This window comes from Hyaena hyaena, unplaced genomic scaffold, assembly GCF_003009895.1.
Source record: "Hyaena hyaena isolate Hyena2069 unplaced genomic scaffold, ASM300989v1 scaffold_378, whole genome shotgun sequence".
Lineage (NCBI taxonomy): Eukaryota > Metazoa > Chordata > Mammalia > Carnivora > Hyaenidae > Hyaena > Hyaena hyaena.
In genome coordinates, this window is record NW_024081009.1 from 1,693,616 (window position 1) to 1,715,258 (window position 21,643).

At 48.1% G+C, this 21,643-nt stretch overlaps 1 protein-coding gene across 4 annotated transcripts; it reads left to right on the forward strand.

The window, feature by feature from the left end:
• The first annotated feature begins 1,562 nt into the window (after window positions 1-1,562).
• GOSR2 (golgi SNAP receptor complex member 2) lies at window positions 1,563-20,110 on the forward strand. Of its 4 annotated transcripts, XR_005531516.1 has the most exons (7): window positions 1,567-2,036; window positions 8,495-8,559; window positions 10,301-10,409; window positions 11,232-11,364; window positions 13,788-13,928; window positions 17,093-17,304; window positions 19,931-20,110. XR_005531516.1 is itself a non-coding variant. In XM_039250652.1 (6 exons), exons 1-6 carry the CDS (start codon window positions 2,008-2,010, stop codon window positions 17,252-17,254), a joined length of 639 nt encoding a protein of 212 aa, XP_039106583.1. In that variant the 5' UTR covers window positions 1,568-2,007; the 3' UTR covers window positions 17,255-19,895. The 4 variants fall into 4 exon arrangements, 3 of the variants coding, with proteins under 3 accessions (XP_039106585.1, XP_039106583.1, XP_039106584.1); XM_039250652.1 differs by lacking the exon at window positions 19,931-20,110 and having other exon boundaries at window positions 1,568-2,036; window positions 17,093-19,895; XM_039250653.1 differs by lacking the exons at window positions 1,567-2,036; window positions 19,931-20,110 and adding an exon at window positions 7,603-7,643 and having other exon boundaries at window positions 17,093-19,895.
• Window positions 20,111-21,643: the final 1,533 nt, after the last annotated feature.

The window sequence follows — 21,643 nt, forward strand, 5'->3', positions numbered from 1 at the left end:
AGATGCTTCCCTCCTGGGTAGATGTGTATGTTAAAGAACTTCTACAGCAGGCTGATGAATGTTTTACTCATCTTTGTGCCCCAGTCCTTGCACTTGCCTGATACATGGTATAAACTCAATGAATATATGTATGGAGAGTCATGGAAAGGGACTAAGTCAGGTAGACTCTGGTGAGCCTAGAAAACAGTTCTAGTAGGACAAAGAAGAGGTTGGAAGGCAAGCCACCCATAGAGATGTTGGCAGTGTAGATGTATTGTCCATGTGGCTTAGTCATAAAAAACAAAGAAATGAGAAGTTTAAAGTGCAGCAAGATGGGGGAATGGAGTTTCCTTTTCTTTAGAGAAAGGCCATGTCCATACAAAGACCTTAGAGACTGAGAAGCAGAGAGGAGGTCCTCTGGACTTCAGTTTCCTTATGTGTCCTAACCCACCTCACTAGGATGCTGTGAAGTCCACAGAAGAGCAAGATATCGGCACAAAAATTCTTTGAGAAAATTTAAAATTTCTATCCAATCTCTAAAGGCTTCTATTTACAGAATTTAAAAAAATCTATAAATAAAAATCTAGACATGACATTTCAGATTCCCCACGATCTGGCTCCAACTTTCCTTCTAACACTATTATTGCCCCCAAACCCCCTAGACCCAGCCACAGAAGATCTATGTTCTTTCCCACTATTTCCCTTTTCTCAAGCTATCCCTCAGCTTCAAATGCCCTCCCTTCATCTCCATTAGGCCCACAAGATCAACATTTACAGAGTGGTTTGCTTGTGAAAGACACTGTTAAACCTCTATTGATTCTTGAGGGCCCCATTCGTAGGCTATTTAGTCCATGAACTTGCTTTTCTTCAGGAAAAATAAAAAGGTATTTTGTACCAATTATAGTACTTATTCGACCTGATAATGTTGCTTGAGGGCATGACTAACCCTCTCAACAGACTGTGAGAGATGAGAGATTTGAGGGCTCTCTTATCTTGTATTCCTCCCCCCCCCATATCTGTGCCTGGTAATAGTAGGTGCTTATTAATAAATATTAGAATAAATGGGAAAATGTTAGGGAAAGAATGTACATGGGTGGACAGTCTCTTGCGACACAAAACTGGGTGGGCTCCAGGATACAGGAAAATAAAAGCATCAACTTGCCAAAGGAAGAGGAACATCTCCTCCCTTGGGAGGAACTGCAGATAAGCCTGGAGGGTGGACATGGTTTAGGTCTACGTGGAGAGACCGAAGCGTCCAAATCCTCAAGTCTTAACTCAAATGTCACCTCCTGCATTAAGTCTTTCCTCAATCTCCGACGGGGCTGACCCCAGCTCGGCTGTCTCTTTGGACTTTTTCCCTTATTAGCTGTTTATTTGTACACTTATCTTACTTCCTTTCCTAGACCGCGACCTCTCTTGAGGGCAAGAGGAACCCGGTTTCCCCACAGCCCACATGACAGTTACCACTCATTCATTGCGAGTTTATTGGAAGGATAAATGGGAGGGGGGGAGGGAGTGGAAGTAATCAGACATATTTGACATAGGAGATGCTTGCGCACAAGAGCCCAGTGGAGCGAAATCTCCAGACCCACAACTAAGCAGTTTACAGCGAAGCCCAGCTAGAAGAGTCCTACTCAACCTCCGCCTGGGAGCAGCAGGTATCCACCAGCTCCCCGGCAGCTTTGCTCTGAGGACCTCACGTCACTACCTCTCCGACTGCCCTTGTCAACGCCTGACTCGACACTGAAGACAGCCCCACCAGCCCCCCGCCAAAACCCATGCTTCCTCGTCCTCCATCTGCAGCAGTGTCTCTGACTACATTTAGCCTTCTTGTCCGGGCCTCTCTCCTCTCCCGTGGCCCTCCTCCTCTCTCTCCATCACCACCAGCAGGGCGCGCGTCGGGGCAGCCCTGGCCGGCAGGAGGGGGCGGGTCCTGCGGCGACCGGAAGCCGGTAGCCGGAAGCCGGAAGGGGGGCTGTGAAGACGTGTTCCGAGGAAGCCAGGGCCGGACCCGGCGGGGCCGGCGACATGGAGCCGCTGTACCAGCAAACGCACAAGTGAGGGCCGCGTGGGGGCACGGGCGGGGGCGCAGCCGGGCTGGGCGAGGCCGGCTCCCCTGGCTGGGGCCTCGGGCGTCCGCTAGTGTAGAGGCCGAGTCCTTCCGCCAGGGTGCTGCCAGGGGCAGCTCGGAATCTCTGTCTCTGGCGGGATGCCCAAGTCAGTGGCGGACGGAGGGTCAGGCCTGCTGCGTGGGGAAGTTGGGCCGGACGGCTCATGGGATCTTCGAGGTCGCGACTATCTGCCAAGTAGACTAGATGAAGGGAAAGTCACACAGAGTATAATTGTTTGTCCTGCACCTGCCAACTTAGTGCTCTGGGTTGGTAGAGCTGGTGGGAGGCTGGGCCCCTACACATAGTTACTGTTCACTTGGAGAGTCAAGGGACCTCCGAAACAAGATCTAAGGTGTAGCGTGATTGGATGGAGTGTAAATGAACAGTACAAACAGAATCTTCTTTAGCAGTTTAGGAAGATCGATCATTGAGCTAAGGTGGTCAGAAAAAGCTTCACTGTAACTCACAGCTCCTAAATGGTGTGGGCCCCTACTCTTGATGGACACAAACCTTGCTGCTGCTACACTTTTCCCACCTTTTGTTTTGATTTGGTTTTTACTAGAGACCATAACGATGAAGCGTTTCGTTTGAGTGAGTGAAAATACAGAACCTACTTTGTAACAGTATTAAAATGACAGAATTTGCTCTTACCCTGGAAGCCCTGTTCTCATATAAAAATTATAGGAACGGACGGGGCGCCTGGGTGGCTCCGTCGGTTGAGCATCTGACTATCAATCTCAGCTCACATCTTGGTCTCTGGGTGGTGAGTTCAGGTCCTGCGTTGGACTCCAAGCTGGGCATGGAGCCTACTTTAAAAAAAATTATAGGAAGAAACTTAATCAGACCTGTGAGTCCACTGGGAAAGAAAGAAAACATTTCTTGTGTTACTAAGAAAGGACAGATCTTTTAGTCTGTCTTTCTTCCCTAAGTATTGAACCAGGCCTGAGAGTTCTGGTTCTAGACTTCACCTTGTTTTCCTGATCTATAAAATGTTAGTTTGGGGCTCATTAAACTTTGAGGCTCCTTTCAGCTTCATGATACTGGTGATTGAGTGTCTTAAAAAGAAAACACCATCCTGTGAACATCAGCACTTAACTTCTGCAGTTGCAGAAATTAATGATTATGGCTGAATTGACACAACAGTAACTGAGCATATTAATTTTACTGGAACTTTGAACCCAACCTGTAGTTATCTCTTGCTGTGTCCCTGACAGTACATTGGAATGAAATCAATACTGTAAAATTGTGTATCTTGAAAACCCTTAACTGCCTGAGCAATGAGTGGTGGGGAGAGAGGGGGAGATGAAAATCAGAATAAACATTGTACACTTAAATAATACTGCATTAGGATGAACTTTATAGAGGTATAAGTGGCCAGGCTTCTATTTTTGATATTCCAGTGGTTGTAAAGGTGCCCGTATTTGTCCCCTATATAGTCTAGGGTCACTCTGTGCCCTGGACCTTATTATCCTTAGAGATTCTTTTTTTTTTTTTTTTAAATATTTATTTTGGAGAGACACAGAGTACTAACGGGGGGGGGGGGGCAGAGAGAGAGAGAGGGAGACACAGATTCTGAAGCAGGCTCCAGCCTCCGAGCTGTTACCACAAAGCTCAATGTGTGGCTCAAACCCATGAACCATGAGATCATGACCTGAGCCAAAGCCAGACACTTAGCTCACTGGGCCACCCAGGTCCCGGTGTCCCTGAGCTTCTGATTCAGTAGGTCCAGAGCACAAGAAGCTCTATTTTTAACGAGCTCTCCATGTGATTTTGATGAGCAGCTGGGTGTGAAAACTGTTACCTTATCTAAATAGACCCATTTTTCCTTTTTGATTTTGCCTTCTGGTGAGAGGCTAAATGTAGAAGAGGCAGGATGGGTGAGGTGAAAATGACCAGATGGTTCCCGCTACTTTTAAGTAAAGTAAAAACAACCACAAACATTTGTATGATGCTGTGAAGGTTACACAGCAATTTTGAATTGCATTTGGATCTATGCAATTTAAATAATTGTGACTATTATTTACGTGTGTACCCTGTTTTACCTGCTCACAGGGGTCAAAGGCAGCATGGATACAAAATGGGTGTATATGAAGAGATGAGGGTACTTCCATGGACTTGTAAAAAGCAATTTCATTTTAAAATTCTTCCTAGAACTCTACCAGAGACTGTTTTTTTTGTTTGTTTGTTTTTGTTTTGATAGCAACAGTGACCTTGCTTTCCTACTATTAGGTCTCTCTGCTTGGTGATGTTCTTACCCAAGCCCACCACGGACCCTGTGCTGGACAGGGCTGGGACTTCTGATTTCTAGTGTCCACACCCCCACGTCCTGCCTGTGTGTCACCTGTTCCTTATTGTTTTCAAGTGTGTTGTCTGAATTCCCAGTTCAGCTTAAAACAGACTGGCCACGGGGCTCCTGGGTGGCTCAGTCAGTTAAGTGTCCAACTTCGGCTCAGGTCATGATCTCATAGTTCGTGGGTTCGAGCCCCACGTTGGGCTCTGTGCTAACAGCTAGCTCAGAGCCTGGAGCCTGTTTCAGATTCTGTGTCCTCCTCTCTCTCTGACCCTCCCCTGCTCATGCTGTCTCTCTCTCTCTCTCTCTCTCAGAAGTAAATAAAACATTAAAAATTTTTTAAAAATAAAATAAAACAGACTTGTCACTTGGCATATAGTCGTTTCCCTCCCTACGCCATTTGTACTTGCTTTGTTGTTTTGCATTTATTTCCTCTCAGCCATGAAATGTAGAGATTGGAATCATTTTCTTGGCTGTATCTCTTCTAGTTCACTCAAAGCAAATAGACCTTAGATGGGCGAGGTCAGTACTGTTGTCTGCAACTTTAAAGTTTATCCATTTTGGCTCAGAAAACGGTGTAAGCCACCTGAAGGGTGTTTATAGGGTGCCTGTTGCCATCATCCCTCACCCTGTCCTCATAGACTTTAAAAATTGAAAGGGACTGGCAAAATCTTCCGTTCCAATTCCCTTTAGTCAGGAAGACCCTTTATAAAACCCAAAGCACTTCATGTACCCTGTGTTTAAATGTGCAGCAGCTCCTTTTCTTCTTCCTTCTTTTTTCCTTTCTCTTTTTTTTAAGTTTATTTATTTTGAGAGAGAGAGAGCGTGCGCATGCGCGAGTGCGAGCGTGAGTAGGGGAGGGGCAGAGAGAGCAAGAATCCCAAGCAGGCTCCAAGCTGTCAGTGCAGAGTCTGACATGGGGCTCGAACCCATGAACCGTGAGATCATGACCTGAGCCTATCAAGGGCTGGATACTCAACTGACCGAGCCACCCAGGCACCCCCACCCACTTCTTCCTTTTTGTGAAGAGAGAGTTCATAATTATTCTTGGGTTTTTGTGGGACGGGGCAGGTTGAGCTGAAACCTGCACTCTTGAATGAGCTCTTGGTTCTAGATCAACCTTAAGGAGCAGAGGGGAGAACAAGCCCAGTCCTCTTCCTGGATGTCAACTCTAGATTTTTGGAGAGCACCAGCTGCCCCATTTTAATTTAGGGTTTTTTTTCCCCCTTTTTTCTTTTTCTTTTCTTTTCTCGGAGGCCTATTATTGCTAGCTCTTTTGACCATTTCTCCTCATGACTTGATGTCTAGACTCTTTCCCAGTCATCCTGTTCACCTATCTTCCATTGGGGGAAGCTGTTAATAGGGTCCTTTAACAGACGGTTCCCAGAATGGAATGCCATTCGATACTACACTGGGGACTTTTTTAAAAAAAGTCTTAAGTCAGAATACTTTTCATCCCTGAGGAATTTCATCTTACTATTTTAGCCTAAATAAAAAATGTTAATAATTTGTTTTGTGGCACAATATCCTAACCTCTCATTTTCATCAACGTAAGTTGTTTTTTTCAAAAATCTTGAATAAAACATAGAGCCGAAGGCAGTCCCATGGTAGAATGCTGGAAATCTTTGCTAGCATCCCTTGGATACCATTATTTAGCCTGCTATGAAGCCCCCTTCCTTAAAGTTTAAAGTATTTGTCACTCCGTGGGAGAAATGTGATATCTCATTATTTTTCATCTGCATTCTCCTGATTACTAGTCAGGTGGAGTATCTGTATATATCTATCGGCCATTTGGATTTTCTTTTCTGTCATTTGCCCTTTGCCCATTTTACAAAAGTGCTTTGACTTTTCCTATTGTAGCAATCTTTTTATATATTCTAGACATTAGTCCTTTTTTACCTGCTGCAGGTTTCTTCCGGGCTCTGCCTGTCTTTTTATTTTACTTTTTTATAGTGCCTTTGGTGTAGACAGATCTTTTGGTTTAATGTAGTCAAATTGATGAGTCTTGTGGTTTGTGTGGTGTGGGGGATAGTTTTGATTTTTGTCTTGTTGAAGAAATTCTTCTTCGACCTGACCTCATCATATGCATCCCTGTATTTTCTCCAGAAAGTTTCAAAGCCTTTCTTTTTACGTTTGGGCTTTAGACCATCTTGAGTTTATTTTTGTGTATCACGTGAAATAACTTCTATGCGGTAACAGACTGAGCCTTCGCCATTGTTTGTAGTCTGTTCCCACGCATTTATGTCATCAAGTCCCCACATACGGAAGACTCTTTCTGGGCTCCATTCTTTGCTCTTGGGTCAGGATTAGAGTTCGTCTGTCTCTGCACTGCTACGGTGGTTTTTGTTTGTTTGTTTGTTTTATTATTATGGCTTTGTAATAGGTCTTAATAGCAGGTGGGTCAGGCCATCCCTCTCATACTTAATTCAGAGTTGTCTTGGATGTTCTTTGCCCCCTGCTCCCCCACTTTTTTAATTATGTTCCTGTTCCTCTCAGTGATGCTGCTAATTTTCACATTTGCTCTCTGAAGCTCCTATTGAAAATGTACCTCGCTGCCTCCATGCAGGCCTTCAGTAAAATTCTAATTCTCCTTTCCATCAGCGTTGCCCTGCAGGCCTCTTGCTGTTTCTATGGTTACCCTGATCCAGATGTTGGTTGACTCAACTGTATCCCTACATGGGCCTCCACCTCTCCATGTGCCCTCATCCTGCACTTTCAGGGCTTATGTTACTCGAGTAGCGGTGTGGGCTCTCCATCGCTAGTAGTGATTTCTAGTTTCCTTTCAGGGCCGTGGGTCTTACATAGGTGCACTCAGAGTCATCAGAGCACTGACCTTGCTTCTGGTACCCTGGGTGGTGTGTAGAGGCTGCAAGAAAACCCTGGAAAAGACAAAACAAAGTTGAAACCAAATTTGGGCTCCTGGCTTGCACTGGTAAATTTGGGTTCACAGTTTGCGGTGCTCATGCTGGAGGCTGGTTGCCGCCCTTTCCTTCAAAGGTTGGAGGTGACGTAATGGCTGAGCAGACTCCTTTCCTGTGCCTCCGCTGTGAGAGACCAGAAGCACCGGGAGGCGGTGGTTGGGGTAGCATACGCAGTATTCCAGAACTGATCGCTGAGGGTGACGTGGCCAAGCCCTGAGGAGCGTCCAGACAGTGCCCCGGGCCTGCCATCTGCGACCAGGCCAGAGAGCCAGGGTACGGCGTTGCACTTCCAGTGAGATGGCCGTTGCCTGGTATTGCCAGGGCAAGACGCTTACCAGACAGGTGATCGTGGTCTTTCAGGACCTTCCTCTGAGAGTTTTCTCTGACAAAGCCTTCATCCCTTCTCCCCTCTGACCCCCACGCTCTCTCAGGCAGGCCCACCTGCTTGTGATCCAAATGACATGCCTTTTCGCTTCTCCTTTTCTTCATCTCTTCCCTCATCGGGTCATGTCTTCCATCTTGAAAATGCTCTTCAGAACCCCCTTCACCCCACCGGTTTCCCCCGGCTCACTCTTTTACTTTCTTATGTCTGCTTGGCACCACGCCACTGCGCATGGTCCCTCGGCTTCCTTTTTATTTGTACTTACATGTGTTCGTGTTCTCTTAACTCTACTTGGGACTTTTCGTGTCTATCTGGCCTGTCATTCTTAATTACATTGTTTCTCAAGGACAAGGATTATCTGTCTTGCCCTTTGACTCTCCCTCATACAGACCAGTGCTTAGCACATTGGGTCAAAGAACAGCGAGTGGGATTGGCTGGGTCCAGATTGAGGGTTATCACTTGCTGTGTGACCTTGAACAAGTTACATAACCTTTCTGGGCTTCAGTTGTCTTATTTATAAAATGAAGATGATAATGGTCCTTTCCCCATAGAGTTATTAATTTTGCAGAATGTCTCCGACGTGTCAGGCACCCAGTAAGCGCTGCCTATCAGTGTTCTTATTAATATTCATGGTAAAATATTAGAAACCAGGCTGAAACAGGTGGCTTGAGGTGCCACTTACACATTTTACAGTTTAATGACGCCGTCATTTTAAATCACTTACACGTTGGCATTAGAGAACTTGTCTTTCCTGACTAAAGCACTGTTGATTACTCCTGTCTCACTCATTTCCTCTCTCTTCCTTTGATAGGCAGGTTCATGAGATCCAGTCTCACATGGGACGCCTGGAGACGGCCGACAAGCAGTCTCTGCACCGTGAGTAATTAACTGTGGAGCCCGGAGTCCTTTCTCTGATGACACGATGCTAATGGGCTGGGTTTCCTGACCGCCTTTCTGCCTCGGGGGCTTAATGATTCCGCGCAGAAGGAGTTCTGTTGTGAGGGGTGGACAGAAAAACCCTCTGGCAAAGCCCCTGACTTCCCTGATCGCGCCCCGTGGAATCCCGCAGCCCTTATCCCCCATTACCCCTCAGCTCACCCTGACAGGGCCCTGTGGGAATGGACCTCGTCTCCTCTGTCTTAATCTAATTACCGAGCCCTGAGAGGAATGTACTCCGTACAGATTCAGCGACGTTTAACTGGAATTGGTCACTTCTTCTGAGCTGAGGACTGTGGCTTTTTAGGAGGATTATTCAGAAACTGCACAGCAATATTAATTAGTTTAGTTCCCACACCCGGTTTCATTTAAGAAGAGCACTGCTTTTTGCTTCACGGTTTTCCCGTTGGCAAGAAAAGGTCCTTTTTCCGAGCTGGTCCTGCAGACACCGCTGGTGGCCCACGCGCCGCAGAAGCCCCCGCTCACCTCCCTACTCGGCTATCGCCGTGCCCTTTCCTGTTTGCTCGTGCCTCTTCGCAGCGTCAGAAAGCATCTCTTTTCTGGGGTCTCTGCCCCACCCCGTTCTAATCTAAAGTTCATATGTTAGCTGCCACAGGCTGGCCTACGAGTGTGATGCTGCCGTCTTCACTGTTGTGTCTTTATTGGGGAAGAAGCAATCTGGGTACCCTCCCCCCCTTTTTTTAATGTTTATTTATTTATTTGAGAGAAAGAGACAGAGCACGCGAGCAGGGGAGGGGAAGGGAGAGCGGGAGAGAATCCCAAACAGGCTCTGAGCTGTCAGAGCAGACCCTGATGTGGGCCTTGATGCCACGAACCGTGAGATCACGACCTGCGCTGAAATCAGCGGTCAGACACAGTCAGATGCTTAACCGATTGAGCCACCCACGCGCCCCCGGGTGCCCTTTTCTATGTGTGGTTTAGTTTCTATGCATGTGCACTGTTTGCCTTCCCAGAATTCTCACTGTCACATGATTAGAAATGGAAAAGAGGTCATGTTGACTGTTTATCAAAAGAGCTAAGGAAAATGATGGTATTTATCATATCTTCACCTCTGTGGACTCTCTCCTGGGCCTTTCCTAGTGATATTTGGTCTATTTTGGGGCCTCCAGCATCAGCCTGCCCGTCCTTATGGAAAGCCTCAAGGGAGCTCTTCTGTGTGTTTCACATACTAATCTTCCCCTTTGTGCTTTTTTTTTTCTTTTAACCTCATTACTGTAGGGAATTCAATTGGCAGCCTTCTTACTAGATATTTATAACTCGTATCTGAGAATAATCTCAAAGGAAAAGAGACCTCATTCCATTTCAGAAGATACTGCGTTTTGCTTAAAATATTTTATTGGACAACCTAAATATTCATTTTATGTTCTAAAGGCAGGAAATTTATTCCTACAGATTTATCTGTAGCTTTTTAAAATATTGGAGTTGTTATAGCATTAACAGCTACATGTGTATATGCATGTGTGTATTTAGAACAACATTTACAGAGTCACTTAGCATGACTTGAATTTTTTGCCATTATTCAGTGATATATGCGTTTTTTCCTCTTCAGATGTGTTTCTTTGAATTTATTGGATATGGAAAAAGACGTGTTTATCGTATCATTTTAATTTAAGTTCACTGTCTCTTTTCCAGCAGTTATTCTGTTTTCTCTTTTGTGCAGTTGTAGAAAATGAAATCCAAGCAAGCATCGACCAGATATTCAGCCATCTAGAACGTCTGGAGATTCTTTCCAGCAAGGAGCCCCCTAACAAAAGGCAGAACGCCAAACTGTGAGTGTCTCGACGCCTCTGGCCCGGGGGAGGCTGTCAGATGCCCTGAAAAATCCCTTTACCCATTGAAGAACTGAGACTCTGCAGAGATGAAGGGCCCCTAAAGGGCACGATTCCGTTTCAGAGATACTTCCTCAAAATAAAAGGCCTGTGAGGTTAGTGGCTCAGAGAGCCTTGTGTCTCCTCATGTTGGGTTATTTTGAAATTTTGCCTCCAGTACTGTTTTTCTGGCCAGACCCATGGCCATCCTTGAAGCCTGCCACCGCCAGGGAGATGTGCCCTGCCCTCTGGTTCCCGCTGCGTCCTTGGATGAAAGTGAAATCTTGCCCTTAATCACCTCAATCAGCCGATTTATAATCAGATGCTGATCTAACGTCTCACATTCCCCCATGAAATGAAAATGAAAACCCTCACCACCTCCAGCCCAGCCCCTGCTCCCAAAAGCTCTTATGAAACTTTGTTGATGCTTTACTCAAAAGATGCCCTTGGGCTCCTTCTGGAAAAGCGATAGAATCCACAGAAGGTCAGGGAGAGGTCCTTGAGCCTGCGTCCTGTCACCTGTTCCCTGTCATGCACCCAGAAGCAGAGACCAGCAGATGCCTAAGCAAAGCTACTTAAGCACGTGCTACAGCTGTGCTTTGACCACAGGCTGCTTCTCTATTTTCATCATGATCAGAATCAGATCATTCTGGGGGTTGGGGGAGCAGCATGCAGTGGCGTCAGGAGAAGTGAGGAAGTGTCTGTCTTGAATACAAAGCCCGGCCACTCAAATTGTGCAGCCCTGGGTTCCCGGAAGGTAATCTCTCTCTCCATCAATTCCAGCCGTGTTGACCAGTTAAAGTATGATGTCCAGCACCTGCAAACTGCTCTCAGAAACTTCCAGCATCAGCGCCACACAAGGGAGGAGCAGGAGAGACAGCGAGACGAGCTTCTGTCTCGCACCTTCACCACTAATGTAAGCCAGGCTCCCGGTGGAGGTGGGGGAGGTGGGGGCTGGGGGGGTGCGGGTACTCAGCAGCTCGTTGGAGCGTCATCATCTTAGGTGGTGTCTGAAGCTGACTGCCTGGAAGTGACAGTGGACTTTGTGCCTTGCCACAGACACTAGCCTAAGGGGGACCTCCTTCTCTAACACAAAAACCCAAAGTGGAGGCAGTTAAATTGAACGAGCGGGCAGAGGGGTGAAAATACCTGGTTTGACTGAGAGGCAGAAGTTCCTGTGGTGGAAACGTTTTTCTAATCGGACAGAGACAGATGATTAGAACCGAGACCGTTTGTCACGAGGGGCAGCATTTCAGAGCTGCCTTCGGGCGCTGGCTGTGTGCCGTGTACGTGTGTGGTTCCAGTGTCAGGTGCTTTACGATGTGCTTGTCCCGAATCTGCGCAACAGTTTGGAGGCATTTGTTAACAGGTCTTTTGTTTTGGATGGCTTGCTTGACTTGAGCCTGTTCGAAAGTGGCCTGTCGGTGTGCGTGTTCGACTTTTGGAACACCTTGCCCCTGCCCCTTGGTCTGAATAGGATCATTTCCTGCGCATATGTGGCTATAGATGGCTATAGGACATGCTGGCCTTTTTCAGGTCCCGCATAATGTATTTCTACCAAGTGAGGTAGGTTTTGAGTGTTTTGTTTTGTTTTAACAGAGAGGTTCATTTTCTAAAGAGGTCTTAGCTTTTTAAGCCTGCCATCAGGATTCAGGTCTGCTTCTCTGGTGTAAGCAGTCAAGTGACAATGATTAACAATTCAGAGGTGTGATGAGGACATGTTGGAGGCATACTGGTAGGCCGGCTGGCCGGCCTGCCTGCCTGCCTACCTGCCTTCCTCCCCCCGCCCCGTCCCTCCCTGGGTCCCTCCCTCTGGAACTCATTTCCGTAGTTCCAAGTGTTCATAGCTGCCTTTCAAAAGTGTAACAAACTATACAACATGCCAAGAGGTGTGTGGGCTTTTGGTCGTTACGGCTTGGGGTATTCAAACCTCTTCTAGGTCGGGGATGATCGCTCAGAATTCTTTATCGTTGCTTATCAGCTCGGTGCGGTGCTGTGCAGACAGTGCCCCTTAATCAGAGTTGACTTGCCATGGGGACTCCTTGCTGGTCATCATGTAAGTGGGAAGTACATATGTTTTTCTGAGTGATAATGCCCCGTTAGCTCTACCTTTTCAAGCAGAAAGGTAAGAAAGATTTGTATACAGAAGGCACTCAATAAGTGCTTGTCCAATGAAGAGAACCCTCTCATTGGTTCATTCAAACGCTGGCATCTTGTGACCCGTTGCACATCAGCTGTATGCAGAACACTGTTTAAGATGCTGAGAGTAACGCTTGTGGAAAAGTGAAAAGCCGTGGTCCCTGCCTGCTTCTCGGGAAACTCCAGTGTTAGCAGGGGGCTCCAAGAGCAGGTGCGTGAAAATGATTCTGAGCGTGCGCGGCAAAGAAGAGGTGCTTTAACCTCTTCGTGATGACTGAAAGAGGGGAGAGAGACACAGCATGGCAGAAGAGTGCGCGATCGCCAGGACATGGGAAAGAGGGAGCTACGGCCAGTCCTGACTGCTTTCTGTATCCAGTCCGCTTTCAGTGTAGACTTAGAGCTCCGGGGCCAGTCTCGGCGTTTCTTCCTACAGGATGGTTAAGAGGGCCCACTCTGCACTCAGTAGTGAGACACAGGCCCCGCCGGACCGAGCAGCTCTGTGTGATCTTAGCTTCAGTTTCTTCACCTCTGCAATGGGGAGAGTACAGTGACTATGTTGTGATGTTAGAATGAGAATTAAGTGAGCTTAGGGTCATGAGCACGCAGGGTGGAAAGCATCTGATCAGTGTCCGGTTTTTCTCCCTTCATTTCTTTACAGCCCTTTCTTGACTGCTGAGGAGAATTGTCCCACCCCGAATACCCATTTGGCCTTCATCTCCTCTGTCTTTAGTCTCCATCTAATTGTAGAGATGAGCTGTAGATAAGATAGCTGAACAAAAGCAAACATGTAATGTTAACTGTGTTAAGGGAAAGCCAAGGAAAGGAACATTAGGAACAAACTAAATAAAGAGAGAAGTAATCAGAGAAGGCCTTCAAGAGAAGCCCAGGGAGGCCTTGAAGGACTGATGTTTTTTCCTAAGTGGTGGTCATGGATGAGAGGCAGGAATTACCAGGCCGTATATAGCAGAATTCATTTGGAAAGTGCCAAGTCTGAGGAAAGTTGCTCTTCCTCTGAGTGAACAGAGGCCCCTCCAGGTCTTTGCTTTCTCTTCTCTGTCCGGTTCCTCCGATTCTCACACCATTCCCTCTGGCTGTCCCTCTGGCTTGGCCTTGGCCAACGGGCAGAGCAGTCAGACGCGCTGGGACCCCAGGAGCTGACGAGCCGGCAGAGCTAATCCTGTGCCTGCATCTCTTTCACAGGACTCTGACACGACCATCCCAATGGATGACTCGCTGCAGTTCAACTCCTCCCTCCAGAAAATTCACTACGGCATGGACGACCTCATTGGAGGCGGGCACAGTATTCTGGAGGGACTGAGGGCCCAGAGACTGACCTTGAAGGTGGGGGCTTTTCTGGGGGACAGGGACAAGGCCCCTTGTTCTGGCCTCCTCCAACAGTTGGATACCCACATTGACGTCTTGGGTACATATCCTCGCATTTTGATATTTTGGTGGTGAGGCATAGCCTCGAGTCTGGGATCCTTTCTTTTGGAGCTGAAGTCTGAGGAATTCACAAGTGACCGCCTAGCCTTCACCTGTAGCTGTTTCTTGTGCTCACAGTGGCATCTCTTGGCATCTAGGTCTTTTTCCATTTATTGAACTTTCCACGAAAGTGGTTGCCACGACGGGAACCAGTAAGACCAAGAAATTCCACAGTTGCAGAAATTACAGAATGCACGGTTCTGAGAAGGCAGACATGGCCACACTTGGCACCTCGCCCTCATGTGGTTTCCCAGAGAGCCCTTCCTGCGGCCTACCTGATAGCCGAGACCTTTGTGCTCCTGGGGGGGTGAGGGGGGGGGCACAGGGCTGCCTGGGTTGACTAGACACAGACACAGAAGGCTTCTAGAGCATCTGGTCCTGGCCCACAGCAATGGTTCTCTCTTTAGTCACAGGTATTTCTAGAAGCCCCGCCCCCTCTGGCCAAGACTCAGACCCCCCGGGAGTGGTTTACAGAAACATTACACAGATTCTGATGTCGTCATGATGTTTCAGCCTCAGCCCTTTTCCTGTATCAGCCCTAATGGGTAATGGGGTGTGGGCTGTGCCTATTATCAGGGTGTGGTCCCCTGTGAATGCTGCACTCCCAGCCACTGAGCTGTGAGAAACAGTCACTCGGAAGTGTGAGCTTTATCTTAGTTTTTGTTGGACTGCGTTGAGCCCGTCAGCCCCGCGGGACTTCGGCCCATTGCCGCACAGCCCCTGCTGTCTTCGCCAGGGAGAAGGTCAGGCAGCCCAGAGGTGGCCCTCACGCCCTGCTGCTGGCTGTGGTGCTTCTGGTGGCCTGGAAGTGTGTCTCCAACAGCTTCGCCAGTGGCCCTCGTACTGAACGGCCACCTGCAGCAGTCTGAACTGATACGTGATGATGAATCTGCCCTTTCTTTAGAAAGTTGCCCCCATCTCAGGAAAACAGTAAAACCCTTTCAGGACACGACTCCCTACGTTGCACTGACGTTGACCTGGTGGGGGTCAGAGCCTATTGTGAAAGCAAATGTTCACTTCCTATCAAAGTCTGGTATCACTGCAGAGTCTGAGTGACATCTGCCCCTGTGCTGTCCCCAGAAGGACTCGCAGGGCAGTCCGGTGAGGCGGTCAGGGTCAGAGCATGCGGTTTCTAATTCAGTTTCCTCTGTACACCTGCTGCTACTGGCCTTTTGTCTCTTGAGTCCTTCCAGCCTCCTCCCACCCCATTCCTGCCTAAACTGTTAAAGGAATACGGGGGAGAGAGTGAAGTTGCTGGGCCATGACTGGGGGAAATTTGTGGTCAGAAAGGAATACATTTTTTGAAATTTATATTAATTTTCAGGTGATTTTAGAAGCTTGATACTTGTATTACACACAGTGATGAAATAATCTTTCAGAGCTAAGCAGAGTCTTTTTTTTTTTTTAAGTTTATTTATAATTAGAGCACGGAAGCAGGGGAAGCAGGGGAGGCAGGGGAGGAGCAGAGAGAGACAGAATCCAAAGCAGACTCTGAGCTGTCAGTGCAGAGCCTGGTGTGGGGCTCCATCTCCCAGACTGTGAGATCATGACCTGAACCAGTATCAAGAGTTGGACGTTTAACGGATTGAGCACCCAGGCGCCTCCGAGCTAAGCAGAATCTTTAGCAAGAACCTAAATTTTACCATCACTGTCGTTGCAAAAACAGGTCTCTGGCCTCCACTGGCAGCCGTAGAGTTTGAGTGGAAAGCTGTCTCTCGGTGAGGCTTGTCGTCACGCGCCGACCCCAGGTTTTGAATTTTTGTCCGTGATGCCTCTTGCGGTTTTCAGTTCTGCCCCTTCTCTCCTGCTCGTTAATGTGGTGTTCGTTTAAAACCTGCACGTGAGGCATTAGGTTAGGTGCCGTCCGTGCAGACGCGGTGGGCCGTGTGCGTGGAAGTGAGTTGGGCTGTGCCCGGCGGTGTTTCTACTTGCCGCCTCATGAGCAGTTGTGGGTGCTTAAAAACAAACATTGGAAAGCAGAGAGGAAGGGCAGGTGGAGTGCTGTGGGCTCTTGATTTAGGAGTAAAATACCCTTTTGGTCTTGACGGCATTTGTATAAGGGGTCATTGTGTTGGTGACGGTCATTCCACGTCACCTGCTTCAGACACTCTCGCAAACACGGACATTGGCCCACGCGTTAGACGCAGCAGGATCCCAGAGGTTTCTGCTCCACAGAGTGAACAGGCTGATAGCCAGGATTTTGGAGTCAGGGAGCAGAGGAAAAGCTTTTTCAGGTTTCCCTTTATTAAAAATACATAAAACATTCTAATTTAAAAAACTTTTCTTGAGCTAGGCGTATGGATCTAATTTGTGCGGGTCATTGAATTTTAACAAGTTCATCCACTGTTGTAACTCACACTGCTGTCAAGACATAGATCATTCTCGTTGCCCCCGGACAATCCTTCATGCTTTTCCCAGCCAGCCTTCCAGGCAGCCATTGGTTCTTACTTCTTTGTCTGTTACTGGATTTCATATAAATGTATTCCTAAATGTGGCTGCTTTTTCTCAGGAATGTTTTCCAGGCTCATTTCATACTGTTTAAAGTTGGTTATTAGGTCCTTTTTATTGCCAAGTAGTGTGTCCCATTGTACAGCCACACTAGAGGTGGTTTGTCTGTCCTCTGGTCAATGTATATGTGGGTTGTTTCATTCTCCTGTACTTTCCTATAGAAGCTTTATGTTTAATTCTGTGACCCAGCTCCAGTTTTTGTGGAGCTAATACGAACTGAGGATCTTTTTACACACAGACCTCTGTATGGTATATGTGAAACGTGTGTATGTATGTCCTGATATATATGCATACTAGGGTCCATCGTTCCTGCACATTTGTGGAAAAGACCTTTCTTTCCTCCTTGCTTTGCTCCGGTACCTTGATCAAAAGTCATATGACCTTAGAGTGGATCTATTCCTGATTTGTGCTGCTTATGCTTTCAGGCATGACCAAGAGACTGTCTCTAGGTGAAGTTACGTGCCTCGGCAAAAGGAGCTGATCTTTGTTTTTTTTTCCTTTCTTGTCCGCTCCAGGGGACACAGAAGAAGATCCTTGACATTGCCAACATGCTGGGCTTGTCCAACACCGTGATGCGGCTCATCGAGAAGCGGGCTTTCCAGGACAAGTACTTCATGCTCGGTGGGATGCTGCTCACCTGTGTGGTCATGTTCCTCGTGGTGCAGTACCTGACATGAGCCGGCCCCGCCCCGCGGCTGGATGCCGATCCCACCGTGCGAGAGTCTGTGTGAGTGTGTGTGCGTGAAAGAGAGGGTTGGGCCCAGAGGCTGCCTTCTGAAATGTATGCCCTGCTTAACTGTGAAGACCACTGGGAGTAATTGTGATCTGTAACCTAGCGGGAGTTTCGAACCTGCTGTTTCCTGTAATACCTTGGAGGGGAGCCGAGTGCTACCAGGATGCGTGGTGCTAAGGAAATGAAAGAGGACCTCTTCTCTCTCTCTCTCTCTCTCTGTCTCTTGCCCTCACTGCGGGGAGGAAGTGCTGTAAGGGTAGGGAGTGAAGAAGGAAGGGCGGGAAAGAATGACTTTGCTGTTTTTGTCCCTGTGGCTGATGCTTGCCCCGGGGAGGCTTTCATGGTGAGCCTTGCAGGTAGGACCGTTCGGACCGTTCACTTTGGCATCATTCGGCCTTTCTGGCTCCTAGGGGATAACCCGGAGCAGAAGCCAAAAGAAGGGGAAAGAGGCCTTCTTTTCCTGCGTCCTTATAACAGACGGTTTCCACGCTCTTCCGTCCCCCACCCCCTGTGACATGCGGATGACTAATTGCTGATACTTGTCACCCTTCCCTGGAAGCAGTTACCTAGAGGAAACAGAGGCACTGATGCTATTGCAGGCAGCAAGTAAGATTTTCCACATTAGGGTCGTTGGGTGTTTCTCCTCCCTAACGTGAGGCCAGTATTATTCCCTGAGAGTGTTCAGTCTTGAGACTGAAGACCCTAATCACCGATTTTTTTCCCCATGGTTAACAGAATGATTGGCTTCTGTGGTTCTAGGCCTGGCCTGGCCTCTTGCCCGCACGCTGGGGGGGCCTTTGCCCCTGAGAAAGTTGCTGTGATATGTCCATTACAGCATCTTCTCTAGTTTTCGGGTCTCTGATCCTTTGCTCTTTCCCTCCCCTGAAATCTGTTAGCAGCTGCCGGCCAGGCTCCCATTCCGCCCCGCCGGTGTGGGCAGACACCGCGCTGGAGGTGTTCTGGGTGTCCCGTGTGTCTCTGATCTCAGGGACCGGGACCTTTTTCCTTCTCTGACCAACCCCGGATTAAGGCTGTGCCAGAAGCTGGCATATTGTGGAATTTATTGTAAACCAGTCTGTCTTGTTGTGGTTCAGCACTGCAGATACCAGGAAGACCTGGTTAGCAGATGTTTTCCTCTGTCATGTTCCCTACCAGCCGTACGCCAGTTGTCTTATGGCAAGACATAAAATAATCTCAGAATTTCCCAGAACTGGAAAGCTGGTCAGTATTAACTCCACCTTTGATTGTCATGCTCCACCTACTTCCTGTGTTTATTTTTTGTCACTTGGACTATCTTCTGTCGTCTTTTCCTTTTCTGTGTGTGTTCCCTCCCACCTCCCTTATTTACTTCCCACCTGTTTCTGTAGCCATATTGGTCTTTTCTGCCATACGTTTTCGTGAATGTTTCCTCATTGTCACAGAGTTGTAACATGAGCTTCCTGGGTGCTAATTTCACTCTTGGTGGGATTGCCATCTCTCCTTCCCCTTTGGGCTGAACGGGCTGCATGGCTTTCCAAGGAAGGGGGATCTAGAGGGCCTCGCCAGGGTGAGGACGTAGCCTGAAGGGTATATGGAGGGGTCAAGGTGTCTTCAGACCTGGGTCTGACTTTGGGGAGGTAACATTTCCATCACCGCCAGCACCCCTGCCAGCACAGGGATCTTAGCAGTCCATATAAAGGGTTCCATAAAATGGATGTGTAAATTGCACAGACCCAGCTGTCCTATCCCCTGGGCATCTGAGGATCCTGCCAGAGATCATAGTTCAAAGGTGTATAAGGAGCAACTAAGTCATATGGACCTGAACTCTAGGGGACAGAAGTCCCCTCCATCCCCCCCAGCACCCCACCCTCCGTTGGCTGATGTGGTGTATTTATTTGTAGCACATACCAGTGTATTCCCACACTTGTCTTGATAGTGATTGCTGGTCTTGATGAACTAGGAGTAAGGCTTTCCACCTTGCTGTACCTTCAGAGCCATTCTCCCTACTTTGTAAGAAAAGTTATGGAGGCAGGTTGTGGGTCTTCACCACCTGGGGCTCAGGGACAGCAGTCACAGTGTGTCTGGAGGCCTAAGGCACTGAGATGGCCTGAGTTGTTTTCAGTGTCCCATGAGAAATGCATCTTGGCCTAACTGGGTGCTACTGTCTCTACAGCACCCCCCCACCCCACCCCCAGTGGGTTAGGGAAGGGTTCCAGGCCAAGGAAAGAGCACCCTCTAGTGGAGCTGGGGTGAAGTGTCAGGTCAGGCTGGCGCAGGAAGCTCCGGTGGACAGCGTCTGTGACCTTGTGCAGGATTTGGGTGCTCCTGTTGCCGATGAAGACAGGTGGGTTGTCAGGGAACTTGGGAATATTTTTACTCCGTGGAAATTTACTCCAGGTGCGACCACCTTAAGTAAAGCCAAACTCAAAAGACCAAGTAAGTTGGAGAGTCTTGATTTTATAGGAGGCTTCGCTGCTGGGTTTTTACCAGTCTTTGCCCTAATGAATTTAAGTGGGTTTGAATTGCAAATTTGAAGTTATATACCCATTGTTTCTGAAACACATCAGGTAAATAAAGTTGAGAATTATTTTATTTAGACAATTATATTTTGTAACTAAAAGAATTTGTTTTTGTTTTCTAGGCCAGAGATTCTCAAACTCTGCTCCATGGTCAGGGGCCAGACTGGCTGCCTTCGAAGCAGCTAGGAAACTTTTAACATTACAGATTCCTGGGGCCCATCCCAAACTTTCCAATTTTTTATTTTTTTAACATTCATTTTTGAGAGACAGAAAGAGACGGAGTGCAAGTGGGGAAGGGGCAGAGAGGGAGACACAGAATCCAAAGCAGGCTCCACACTCTGAGCTATCAGTACAGAGCCCAGCGTGGGGCTCGAACTCATGAACTGTGAGATCGTGACCTGAGCCGAAGTCAGGCACTTAACCAACCGAGCCACCAGGTGCCCCCAAACCTTCTAAATTAGAGTATTTTGGGGGGGCTCTAAGGTAATTCTGATGTGTGTATTTTGGAACTCTTGTCTTTTAGACAGAAGGCTTCTGTCTTCATCAAAGATGATATCTTTTGAAAATCTATGCTCAGCTAGCTGGGCATTTGTGTGTAAAGAGTAAAACTTACCGAGTCCAAAATAAAGTTTTACTTGTTTATATCCTATCTTGTTCCAGAAAGGATTTGAAGAGGCTTATAGGAAGTAACTAAAACAGTGAAATATGAAGAAATAAAGACCACGAACAAATCAGATCAGAATGTCATTACCAAGAAAAAGTAACCCAAACGCAAGTCATGATGCCCTTTTGGCAGTGTCTCTGGGTTTAGTTTTGAGCCCCAGCAGCCTACTTGGGGGGGGGGGGGGGGGAGTGTCATTTCCTTGGAGGAAAACCCTTAATACTGCTTGCTGTCTGTGTCCCTTAACGGAAGTCAGGTATGGTTAGTCTCCTGGGTCGTCCCTCCACCCTTCACAAACCCTCTGAATCAATCCTATATTACCCCCATGGGACAAGCAGCTGAGATGTAGTGATGTTCTCTAGGCCCCACAGGGAGTCCTGGAGGAGCCTGCTGTCCGGCTTCGTAGCTCAAGCTCATAACCATAGCAGCGAGGTGCCTCCCATCCCCGGGAGGAGGGGCAGGAGGTGTAGGGCCTATGCCCGGGCTCGGTACACGCTGTAGGGCACGTTCACTTCACACTGGCACGTTCTCTGTCCTAAAGCATTTTCCTAATTGAAAGCGGGAGAGGGGATTTGTGGGAGAAGCTTCTGGAGGTGGAGGATGGGAGTTGGACTCAAGCCTTGCCACTAGGGAGCGACATAAGCCCGTCTGTGGCCAGTGAACGGAACTCCACTCTGTGCCTGAGGCCTGGCTTATTTGGACGAGGAGGAAACCACTGCACGTTTGGGTTGGTTCCTCTTAGATGCAAAGTTGCCTGTGAATCGGGCTCTGGGCTCTTCCTTGAGGCTCTAGGGGCGGGAGGGTACTGAAAATGACCTGAAACCTGTTAGTTCTGATTTTCAGGCTCCTCTTCTGCCTCAGTCTTTCCCTCTGCACATGGGCATATTGCAGCCAAGCATGGGAAACGTTTTTCAAAGTGTGTGTTCATCCCTACTCCCCTTTTCGTGCCCTTTCATTTCCTGTGGCACAGTGGGGAGGAGGGAGGCGGGATGGGGTGGGGGGCCCCTCTAGTGCAATTGGTACATTTCCTGCCAGAGGAGCCCCTCTGAGCAGGGCCTCCCTACCTTGGCTGTACATTGGAATTCCTTCCGCTTAGAAATAGCCATGTGTGGGGGCGCCTGGGTGGCTTAGTCGGTTAAGCGTCCGACTTTCGCTTAGGTCATGATCTCGCAGT